We start from the raw sequence: 12,318 nt of genomic DNA on the forward strand, positions 1-12,318 counted from the left end.
TTCCTGACTTAGTCCTTTTACTAATATATTAGTTTTCTCATGTGGATCCCTACTTTCATTTAAAAAGATCTCTCAGCTCCATGTGGTGGTGCATACCTCTAGTCCCAGCTACTAGGATCACTTGAGCCCAGAAGTTTTGAGACCAGACTTGGCAACCTAGCAAGACCCCACCCAGCAGAGAGAAAAAAAGAACACTCATGCCCAGGGATGCATGTGTGTGCACACAAATCAACAAAGAAAGCACTGCCTTTCAGCTCTGCTCAATTTGTTACTGGAATCACCCCATCCTCTCCTTGGAAACAGTAGTTTTTTTTTCTTAGAAATAGTAGTTCTCTTCTATGCCTGGCTAGCAAGTTGATGTGCTATACAACAAACACCCTCTAATTTACCATCCAGCAAGCTTTTTGTTGTTGTTGTTGATCAAATTTCATCAAAATAGGTCATATCTAGCTAGTACAATCTAACAAATGAGATCATTGCTGAGTAAGTTTCTTATGCTGTAGGTGCATTCAACCTCTTGAATTTGTTATTCTGCTAAATCTTTACAATGATACCTTTGCCTTCCTTAAGTGTCCATTTTTATTTGTCCTTGAAACACATAGTGTCACTTTGCTGCACATGCAATAGTATTTGTTCTTTTGAGAATATATACATTTTAAATTCTACAAAGGGATAAAGTTTCCTAATTATTTATAAAAATCCTTAAATGTTTATAATGATCAGTTTAAAACATCATTAATGGCAAAGGAAGAATTGTGTATTTTTATTTCCCTACCCCAGCTACTTCTTTTCTTCTTGCCTACTTTCCTTTTTATTTATAACAGGTGGTCATTTTTCTTTTAATTTATATTTATGAACAAATGTTACAATAAATTAGACTTCCTACCAATAGTTTAATACTCAGTGCCATTTCTTTTAACATTCATCTTCCTAAACTTGGATTAATTTTAGCATCCCCTATGTTTTTGGTACCATGTTAATAAACTTGAAAACTACCTCTATATAGTTTGTATGTTAACTTTAAAAATGAATCATTACATAAATGTTTTTGGGTCAATACTTTTTCAGTTCAAATAAAGTATTATGAGAGAAACAGGACTTTTAAATTTTACTAGGTTCAATGAAACTCTATCATGTACAACCACAAGAATGGGATCCTAATTAGAGTAAATTATACTTCATGTATGTATGTCAGAATACACTGTACTGTCATGTATATCTGAAATAAATAAATAAGTAAATTTATTTCACTAGGTTGCTCGAATAATTTATTTTTCCAATTTTAAAATCACATAGTACGTCTATGTTTAGATTTCTGTGTGCTATGAATATTTCCATTTCTAAAATTCATTTTAAAAAGAGAAACGACTTTCCACATTTTATCATTGCTTCTATTCCAGTTCTTTGGAAACATCAGTTATGCAAACACTGGGTCTCGGCTCATTCCCTGTAATGACCTCCAATCTCATCTGGGTCATGTAGGTGCTTTTCTCCACATCCTTTTTTTTTTTAATTATTTATTTTTTACATGATTATAATAATAATAATTATTATTATTTGCATTATAATTCTTAATACACCTTTATACCACAATTTATTATATTTCTGTATATAAGATATATTGACACCAAATTCACATCTTCATGTATTTTGTATAATGATGAGGGTCTTCTTCCACCATCCATGCAATTCCCCTTCTCCCTCCCTTTCCCTCCCACCCCCTCTTCCCTATCTAGAGGTAATCTTCCTCCCATGCTCTTCCTCCCTATCCCATTTTGAGTTACCCCCCTTATATCAGAGAAGACACTCGGCATTTGTTTTTATTTCAAAGCTCCCATGCTCACCTCAAACCTATCAACTTGGAAAACCATGGTACAAAGGTCAAATCTAGCTTGCTGCCTGCTTTTGTAAATGGTTCCAATGGAACACAGACGTATTCATTTGTTTGTATATTGGCTATAGCTGCTTTTAACCTTCCATGGCACACTTAAGTATGAGGGACCAGCAAACTAAAATATTTACTATCTCATCTTTTACAAAATAGGTTTACAGACCTCTCCTCTAAACCTATTATCACCTATTCCTTTTACTCGGTTACAAAGAATATAAAATAAGAGTATAATATAAGCTTAAAGGGAAAAAAAAGAGGTACAAAAATCAGATTCTGTACCTATGTATTTTTCCCTCCTGTGGGCATTCTCCCCATCTGAGATATGTTCCTCTTCTGACTAGGATCTCAGTAATCTCATCTGTATTATATTCCCTGACTCCTAATTCTCACCTTAATACACTGACATTATTCTATTCCCCTATCCCATCAAAGGAAAACAAACCTATTTAAATAAAGAACTCAATTTAAACCCCATCCTGTAGCTACAGTTTCCTATTTGCCTTCTTCACCTAACATCCTATGTTGTGCACTTAGAGCATCCATTTCCTTACTCCAATTCTACTACTTTCCTCATTCTGAAAAATCCTTTCATTTCCTGCTGGAAAAAAATCTCACTTATACTTCAGCAGCATGTGACACTATTAGTCATTTTTTCTCCTGAAACGTTCTATCTCAGGCTTCTGGGAGGGACTTTTTTCTTATAATTCATCCTCTTTTGTAGGATTCTCTTTCTTGTGTTTGTTTCTGTCCAAGCTGCCTTCTCTTCAGTCTACATACAAATTATCATCTACATATTAATGATTCCTAACTTTTATAAGTGATACCATTTGCACATTTCACGTAGCCAAACAGAATGCCCCATAGGAACCTTAAGCTCAGAAATGACATTGCTTTCCAAAACTGAGCACACCCTTGTGACCACTCCATTAGCAAATGGCAATGTCCTCCACCGGGTATCCAAATGCAAAACCTGAGAGTCATTCTTTCCCTTCTACCAAATGCCATTTATTTCAAATCCTTTCAATATTTCCTTTCAGATTTCCTATTGATCCATTGTGATGTTGTCAAACCTTACATAGAACACAGGCATCTTTAACCCCAAGAGGGTTTCTACACTCTTCTTAGCTTCCTAATCTATGTGAAGATTGATAGATTGTTGATAATGACACACCTCCTTTTCCATTTTAAAGTCCTTCAATGCACACAGGTTAAGTCTAACTCCTTCAATATGGCCTATTGAAAACCAAGACTCTAGCTTACTGGTTAACATTAGTTGCCCCATCTCTTGTCACCCTAGGAAATAGCCATATTCATTTTCACATCCATTAATGTTCCTTATGAAACTTGGTCAATCTCTGGGACTTCACATAGTGGGTTAGATGACGCTCCCATAAAGCTGCCTAATTCTCAGTCTCAATTTAGACATCAATTCTTCAGGAAGACTAACTGGGACTTCCACCCCGCACCCCAGGTTAGGCGTTCCTCTTGTATTCCTATCAATACAAATGCTTTCTTCAAGAAAACAGTTCATGAGGACATAGACCATTTCTACTTTATCACCATAAAGAGAGTTCAGCACAGTGTTCAGTACTCTATTTAATGCCTTGATTGAATCTGAACTACTTATCTTTATTTTTACATACCTATTCTTGTCCTTGTGATATGGGAGCATGTTCTCATACTTTTCAAAAATGTCCCCTTTATCCTTTCTGATTATTTCTCATTTAATGCATCTAATTTTACCATTCTTTCAATTGTGTCATTTTATACCTTTGCCTATAATACTTTCATAATGACCCTCAAAATTTTTTACATTCTAAAAACTTTTTGCTTATGGCAGTAAATCTATTTTAGAACAAAGTGAGTATAAGAGCCTTCAGGGCACTGTGTGTATGTGCATGTGCTATAATTGTTACTTATATATTTTGCAATCTTTCTCATGCCTCATACCTATTAAGGTCTAATTTGAATTTGAGGAAAACTGTAAGATTAGATAATACTGAAATTGTTTGGCTGTTATTCACAGACTGACACAAGACTACATTGGAATTCTTGATAAAAAGAACAAAGGGGTGGGGACCGGAAGGTGAGGAAGAAATGGAAATACAATAGGAATGTCAAATTTTTTTTGCTAATGTACAGAAACCTTCCTTGTATCACAAAAAGGCAGCAGTTGACATTTTGTGAAAGTTCTTACTAATTTGTCTTCTATTTAAAAACAGTGATCCAAGCAAATGCCACTTTGGGCCTTCTCTTGGAAACAAAAGCATTTTGAGGTAGTAGGTGGAGGAAAAACACATCCCAGAGTTATAAAGCAAAAAATTAATGAGGCTAGCTGCTGCAGAGAGGAAGATAATATATAGAGTTCACTAGAAAAGTTTTCAATATGATCTACCATTTTTTCTGTTTATTTATTTTTAGATGTTGATGGATCTTTATTTTATTCATTTATTTGTATGTGGTGCTCAGAATCAAACCCAGTGCCCCGCACATGCTAGCAAGTGCTCTACCACTGAGCCCATAACCCCAGCCCCTTGTCCTATTTATTATACTTGCACAGAAAATGTTGCTACTCGACTGGTTCATAATAGTCTGCCCCAAATCTAACTTTTCATAGAAGCAAATAATGAAGTTGTCTGGGATAACTTAAATTAAAAAGGGACAGAAGTGCCAGAGAAAAGGCAATCTTTAAATTTATATTACCATACATGGTATTAGAGTAAGTCATTCAATATGGATGGCATACACATGTTAAAAATAAATATGTGTAATATCTCACAGTTAAAGGGTCTTTAGTAGGTTCCCTAAAATACTAGCTCTGCCAAGCAGAACAGTCAAATACTACACATAATTTGTTTTTATCAAATGCATGGCTCTTTTGCAAAGTAATACACTAAAGAGAGAAGATGGCATTTTTCAAATAAACACAAAATAAGTCAATTAATTCTGAATAAGTAGTAACAACTTTATTTTAACTCAACGTGCTGAAATGCAAAAAATATTTTCAGCAACAAGATACAAGTAGTATCTTATCATTAACATCAACTGATTAAAAATGAGGCTGAAAGTCCAATAAGATTTTATACATTTGAATCTTGAAAGTCAACTTCCCTCAGAACTAATATTTAAATAATTTCAGCAGAAATATTTTCAAAATGGGACTTTTGTATCTTCATTTTTAAAATCTGAATGCAAAATTAACTGGGTTACAGTATACAATGATAAACTCTAATAACAGAAAAAGATTTATAATATAAGAATTCCTTTTCAAACATAAAGTTCACATACTACAAACAGAAGACACTGTGTGATTTCATTCCCAGTGAGAGGAAGTCTTGCATATGGTAGGCACTCAATATTTGTTCAACTGGACCTAAAATTTACATCATTCCATGAACATTTAAATAAAGTAGAGCTCATAATCTGTATAAAAAAGGTTTGCAAAATACTCTTATGTGTGCTGAAAGTGCTGTCTTTATAATCTGAGAACACTAAGACAAACCCATTTACCCACCCACCTCCTTTTACAAGAGTACAGTGAATATTTATTTTATCCAACAAAGAGCATGCATGTCCACGTCAGACTAGTTCACCTCTTTATACATGGCTGTGAGCAAAGCTTGTTGAGTTGAACTTTCACAAAACTTACTGAAGAAAATACCTGTTGTGTTTTAGCAACAAGGTGATCCTAACTTTTTTGATTTTTGGTGGTGCTAGGGATTGAACCCAGGGCCTCATGCTACCAAGCACCATAGCACTGGGCTACACCCCCAGCCCTTGTCTATAATTTTCTAAAGAATTCTGCTTGAATATTAAATTTATGCATAAAATGTTATATGGGTAAATTAATAATTACACTTTTGACAATTTAAGCTCTCAGATCTGGCTTAAAAGTTAATATTGTTCTTAACTTTTCAGACATCTTTGTTAATATTTTAACACTTACAATTGATGTCCTAAAAAGGCACTGTTTTCACATTTCATCATGCAGTACATTGGACATATTTTTGAGAATTAAAAATTTCCTGTCAAATAAATTATCCTCCAAAATAAAGCACACTAAAATGTAAGATTTCAACTAACCTGAATTTTTGACATTTAACTGAGTCCTATTTTCAGAGGTTCACTTTCTGAACATATCTCCACACAAGCCCGAGTACAGATACACAAGCATAAGCGTGCGCGCGCACACACACGCATTCCACATAAATGACCACGTAATTCATGCAAGGTTCTCTATCACTATTTGAAGACAATGACATGAGTATTCAAGGAGGTAAAATTGGCAAGCCATATTATGGCACCTTCATATTTGTGCTCCAAATACCAATACATGTTAAAATTAAAAAATGAAAAAGGCACAAATATAGTGTCTTTAAATCTTAGTCTAAAGAACAGTTATCCAATGGTTCTTTTTTTAATAAGTAATATTTGAAACCACTCAATACTTTATATGGAAAAGTGTCAAAAGGGAAACAGGAGCAGGCTGATAGTTTAAAAGGCAAGACTGCTCTGGACAAAAAAACTGTGCCTATTATGAATAAAATGTATGCAGTCTAGAAATGGGGCAGTGGGTGGGGAAAGGCTTTTAGAGCACTAACATAAGAATACTTTTTTTAAATCATTGCCTTAAGAACCCATACCAAAAACATACATAATAAATAAAAAAATAAATCAACTACCATATGATTCTGTTAGTATAATGGTAGGCATTATATTATTTGAAAAGTGGACATTTCTACAAACATGGATATTTTTACAGCACAGTGTTTGACATTTTTGGTACAAAATGTGCTAACAAACTAAAAAAAAGAAATCCTTATAATAAAATTCTTAGGATTTGCAACAAACACTAGAATAAGGGCAAGCTGAAATGTTCACTATAAGGTATTAGTCACTATGGTAAGAAGTGCAGATTGAAGCAGTAAATTAATTCACAATGTGCTGGGGTGGTGTACATTTGATATAAAGGGATACACCAGAGATATTTTAATATATGACAACATAATTCTATAACTGGAGGGAATTTTTGTTTTCTTCTAAGATCCTGGTAAAAATCTTAAAATTAAAAGTGTGTGTGTGTGTGTGTGTGTGTGTGTGTGTGTGTATTTTTAAAATTGCACATTATAAATTTAACAGGCTCAATCTTATGGTGGAGTTAGGAAAGTGAATTTCTACTTGCCATAATATTCTTAAATAGGATGAAGTCCATTGCTTGTATTCCAAGGAATTCTTCTAATTTTAAATTTAAGTTACCACAACAAAGACTCAATCAAGATATGCAGAAAGAAACTAAGACATGTGAAAAATATGATCTTTTCAAACTGCGGTTTGTTGTGGATAACAAATGCTTATTTGATGGTGTTTGTTCAATGCAATTAGGAATCACTCTTTATATATTAGGATTGCTTCAATCAAAATCTAACAGAGATAGCAAAAATAAAATCTATTTTAAAACCTCAAGCTTCATTTTTTTCCTTTGTCCTGAATTCAAAAACTAAATAAACAAATTACAGAAATTTAATCTTGAGAATAAAATTATATATGCAAACATATAGGTATATGCAATTTTTTTCCAGTGACACACTTTTTCCCTTGTTGTCAAATAAAAATCTTGCCTAAAAAGCACACTGTCACTGCTACAGTAAGTCAGATGATCTGACACTGATCACTCCTGCTTCTTTCTCTAGGACAATACACCAGAACAGACCTCACAACTATCAAACACTGACATTTCTGTGTGTTTAAAGCTAAGATTCATGTATAATAAAGAACTGGCCCATGAAAAGCAGTTTATAAATAGTTTATCCTGTTCACATTATGCAGAATTTCAATGATCCACAATGTTAGTACAGTAACTGAAATACAAAGAAGAAAATAATAAGGGGGAAAAAGCTCAAAGTGTGGCCTGACATAGTCTAAGGGCTCCCTTCTTTACTATGCATCTCCCACAGACAAATCGCTATAAGACAAATATCTGTTAATTTTGTGGAGAGTAGACTGTCCAGGATTCATTTATTTTTCAGTTGCCTTTTCCGAAGTGTGATAAAACAAGGATAAATTCAATAATGACTATCTGAAATCCAAACCAATTTATCTATAGTGGATATCTTTCTTATCTATTAATATCACAAACATCTCAGTTGCCTCCGTCTTACAAATTTCTTTGAAAAATTGAAACAATTAATTATACCTTAATAATCCCCCCAAAGCAAAAAATATATGTACCATTCAGCATACAAAAGTTACACATTAAAAGTGCATATTTATCTTCCTTAATTGGCCCACTCATTAAATTTACATTTGGTCATCCTTACTTTTAACATGTACAGAATTCTTCATATAGGTAGGTCATTATAAATTAAGAAAAAATTACTTCAGCACAACACATACTTTCTGCTTATTGAAATCTTAACCTCAATCAGTTTTCAATCATTGTAAACTTGGATAAACCCACAGTTTCTTGGACAGCTAACATACAGACAAACAAATTTTACTAAAAATCTGGGCCAACTCATTGCATATTTGCCCCCTGAAATGAAAAATAAATTAGAATTGAAGCAGTGTATTGCCATAACTTACCTTGCAGGTAAGCAGGTTCTCCTATATTTATAGAACTTAAACTGGAGACATTACTGATAACCTCCAATAGAAGTGCTTTTAAGGAGAATCTAGTTTTAAACTTTGAGATAGCATAGGACAAACCTTATAAAATTCATTTTCTTTTCCCCAAAATAATGGAAGATCCTTTTAAAACTTAATATCTTCAGTTATCAATATTACTGCATTATGGAGCTAGTGCAATCCTGCATAGCCTTGGTCAAAATGACAAGGCACAATAAAAAAATTAAAGTTATTATATGAACAAGAGAAGTCATTGAAGATAATTTAAGGCCTTGAAGTGAAGTAATCAGTCTAATTTAAAGCTGAAGTATAAACCATAAATTATCCACCTGAAATGCAAGCAGTATGCTTTTTCAGCTTCTGTTCTGTGGACAAGAAAACAGAAACAACTCTTGCTTATGGTTTGTGTATTAGAATCCTTCTGGACCTGGAGGAGTAAAAGTCAATTCCTTTTTTTTCCTACTGTTCATGGAAGATTTCAGGACTGCTTTAGCCGTTTGCGTGGAATGCCAAACTGTGGACACTGTGCAGATGCTAATGCCCGGAAGGCTTCTGCTACTAAGTGAGGGTGAGACTGAATCATGGACTTCCACCCTGATGTTTCCATTATGTCGGTTGCTTGGCTGAAAAAGAAAATAAAGTGACGTTTACTTTTAAAGAATACTTTTCAAAATGCACTTTTGCATTGTCATTTCTTTTTTCAATTGGTGTTTTTTTGTTTGTTTTTTGATTTTGTGGTGCTGGGATTGAACCCAGGGTCTTGTGCATGTGACGAAAGTACTCTATCAACTGAGCTATATCCCAAGCCCTAATTGGTGAATTTTGAAATGTTCAAACTCTCTCTCTTTATCTACTCAAGTTATTTAAGTTTATTAAAATATCATCTTCATCTTACTAGTATTTTCTGTTGCAGATGTAATTATTCTATTTTCTTGGAAGACTGACACCCTAACCCTAACCCTAAAGTATATGCAACATGGTCTCCATAGTCCTATTGTAAACTATGCTATCATTCTGTACCAGCTCTTTGAAGAGCCCCTTCTCTTTTTAATTTGCCTCTTACAGGCAGGTTTTCTTAAGTTCTGATTTTTGCCATCTGCTTTTGTCTTTTAATGTGCATTACCCCATCCACTCTTCACAATTTTAACAATCATATTCAATGACTGCTGTCAATGACAATTATCAATGATAATCACTGTTTTGCTAAACGCTAGGCCTCTCCACAAGGTTTGTTCTCAATTGCTTGCTTGCTTGCTTGCTTATTTATTTATTGATTGATTGATTGATTGATTGATGTTGGGGATTGAATCAAGGGTCTTGTGCATGCTAGGCAAACACTCTAGCCACAACCTAGCCCTCACCTGCTCTTTTTATTTGCATGTGCCTCATATTGCACAAGTTCAGGACTATCACTTATCACCTCTCGCCTCAAACTCCAAATTCTTCCTCCTTCATTTTTACTCAGCTAAAGCTTCCACCAACACCAGTAATTCAAATTAAAAACCAACAGTCTGTCTTTTCTAATTTAAATCATTAAAGTCCTATGTTAAACCATAAAAATGTCTTGAATCCCTGGTTAAGGCCTTCATCATCTCACATTTGGATTATTATAAAAGTCTCCTTATTTGTCTTCTGTCTCGTATTTTGCTCTTCTTTCAATCCAGCCTCCATACTGCTGCCTTAGTAACATGACTCTTATTAACATAAATATGACTATATCATTCTCTCTCTTATTATTCCCTTTTTCTAAGTTTTAAAAAGAGAAAAATGGCTCCTTATTACTAGTCCCGTACTTCCTCTCTGTACCTTTCCACTCCCAAATTTATGTTCTAGCTTCTTATACTCAGGTACTAAATTGCTTATATAATATGATCTCACTGAGCAATCACAGTAAATAACTGCTCAAGTAACAAATTTAGTAACCCTTCCTTTCCTCCTCTTTTCACTCTCTTCAACCAACCAAAAACTATTATAGATTCTCCCTTCAGGGTATTTCTTTTATACTTTCATTTCTCACAAGTCACACTGTCAACTAATCAAGTCTAATTTTACCCTTCATCTTTTTGCTTGAACTACTCTAATAACTTTCCAAATGGCCCACCTGTATTTAAATGTGTTCCTTTACTACCACTATCATTCCAAATTCCCCCAAATCCATTCTCCAATACGCATGCAGAGATTGTTGGAAGTGCAAACCAGATCATGCCCTACTCTAGGTAATAACCTTTTATGTATGCTCATTACTCTTTGGTCTTGGAATAATGTCTGAAAATCCTAATTTTACATGGCTCTTCTGTGTTGCCTCAGCTTTTTTCTCATTACCTACCCTACCTTACACATACGCACAAAATCTATACTGCGCGCGCGCTCTCTCTCTCTCTCTCTCTCTCTCATCACTAAAACTTTGAACATTTTTATTTCCCTTTTTGGGGCTACACTTTTCCTTGTTCTTTTCTTCACCATTCCTATCAATATTTTGGGTCCTTATTTTTATAATTCCTTAAAGATGTTTTTCTGTCACCTAGATGAGATTAGGACCCTTTGGCATATTCTGCTATGGGGTACATTCTTTATCATCACACTTTATTGCAATTACATGTTTAATTATTTAATCTGCCACTAACTCCTTGAAGTCAGGAAAAACATCTTGTCATGTTCACCACTATATTCTCTGTACTAAGCATAGAGAATTGGATATTTATTGAATAATAAAAGAATCTGTCAAACAATCAACTACTTCATGCTTCTATACTTTAGTCCACGCTATACTTTCTGTCTTTAATTAATGTCTACTACTTCTTTCTTAGTTCTGCTAACTCTAGTTCATTTTTTTTAAAACTCAACTCTGGAAAGCCATCCATAAATTTCAATGTCTGTACACATCCTCTTCTATATTACTTACCATATTATAATGAAATGATATATTTGTGTATCTATCTCCAATGGATAAATTTCTAAAGAACAAAGATTTTTCCCTCAAAGGCCTTTTTATCTGTAGCACATAAGCATGGTGCTTGAGACAAAAAATGCTAGGTAAATGTTAAACTAAAATTAGCAGATATCAAAAAACAAATTTTTACTTGTCAAAAATCAAGTTACTAATGTGTCATTATGTCTAAAACCTAATTGTTTATAACCACAGAAAATTTTTAATATACCTGACCTTTTCATTCATTAATTTCATAAAAATCTATTGGAGGTCTGTACATACATGGAGTATTAAATATGCCAATAATTTTGACATCAAAAAAGTTATAAAATGTATTTTATTAACAGAGTAAAACTAAAGTTTGAAAACGTATAAGTAGAAAGGATCAAAGAATTGTCATTTGCTGCTAATACAGACATTCTAAATCCAAAATTCAAAATTATTTTGCCCCCTAGGGACATATATCATGTTGAAAATGAATTATGAACTGAGCAATATACAGGACAACCAATGATTTAAAAATAGTCAACTACTTCTTACTTCCATGAAACAAAATTCAGAAACTAATAGGATTTCAACTAATCAATTTTATATATATCAAAGTAGATGGAAGTATTGGGAAATAATTAAGTGAACAAATTCATTTAAATGTCTAACTCTGTTCTCTTTTTTGCTTTTATATACCATCTCTTGATAATTTAAAAAAATAGAATTTAAGGGTTCATAGGTAAAACTAATCAAAACAAATGCAGAATCTTCAAACTATCAACTACTTTCCCTTTTTGATTTCAAAAATTGCAAAAATATAGAAAAGTTACCTTAAAAACAAGAAAGTTTTTAAGAAGTAGGGTATAATAAGTTCCAAGAGTTCATA

The 12,318-nt window shown here is 33.4% G+C and overlaps 1 protein-coding gene across 2 annotated transcripts in view; it reads right to left on the reverse strand.

Moving 5' to 3' along the window:
• Positions 1-4,835: 4,835 nt before the first annotated feature.
• Positions 4,836-12,318, reverse strand: part of Spopl (speckle type BTB/POZ protein like) — a 56,704-nt gene continuing 49,221 nt past the window's right edge. For both annotated transcript variants that reach the window (XM_076866086.2, XM_076866085.2), the window contains one exon: positions 4,836-9,138. In XM_076866086.2, coding sequence (XP_076722201.1) covers positions 8,994-9,138 — 145 coding nt within the window. In that variant the 3' untranslated portion in view covers positions 4,836-8,993. The remainder of the gene's footprint in view (positions 9,139-12,318) is intronic.

This window comes from Callospermophilus lateralis, chromosome 9, assembly GCF_048772815.1.
Source record: "Callospermophilus lateralis isolate mCalLat2 chromosome 9, mCalLat2.hap1, whole genome shotgun sequence".
In the NCBI taxonomy this organism is placed as follows: Eukaryota; Metazoa; Chordata; class Mammalia; order Rodentia; family Sciuridae; genus Callospermophilus; species Callospermophilus lateralis.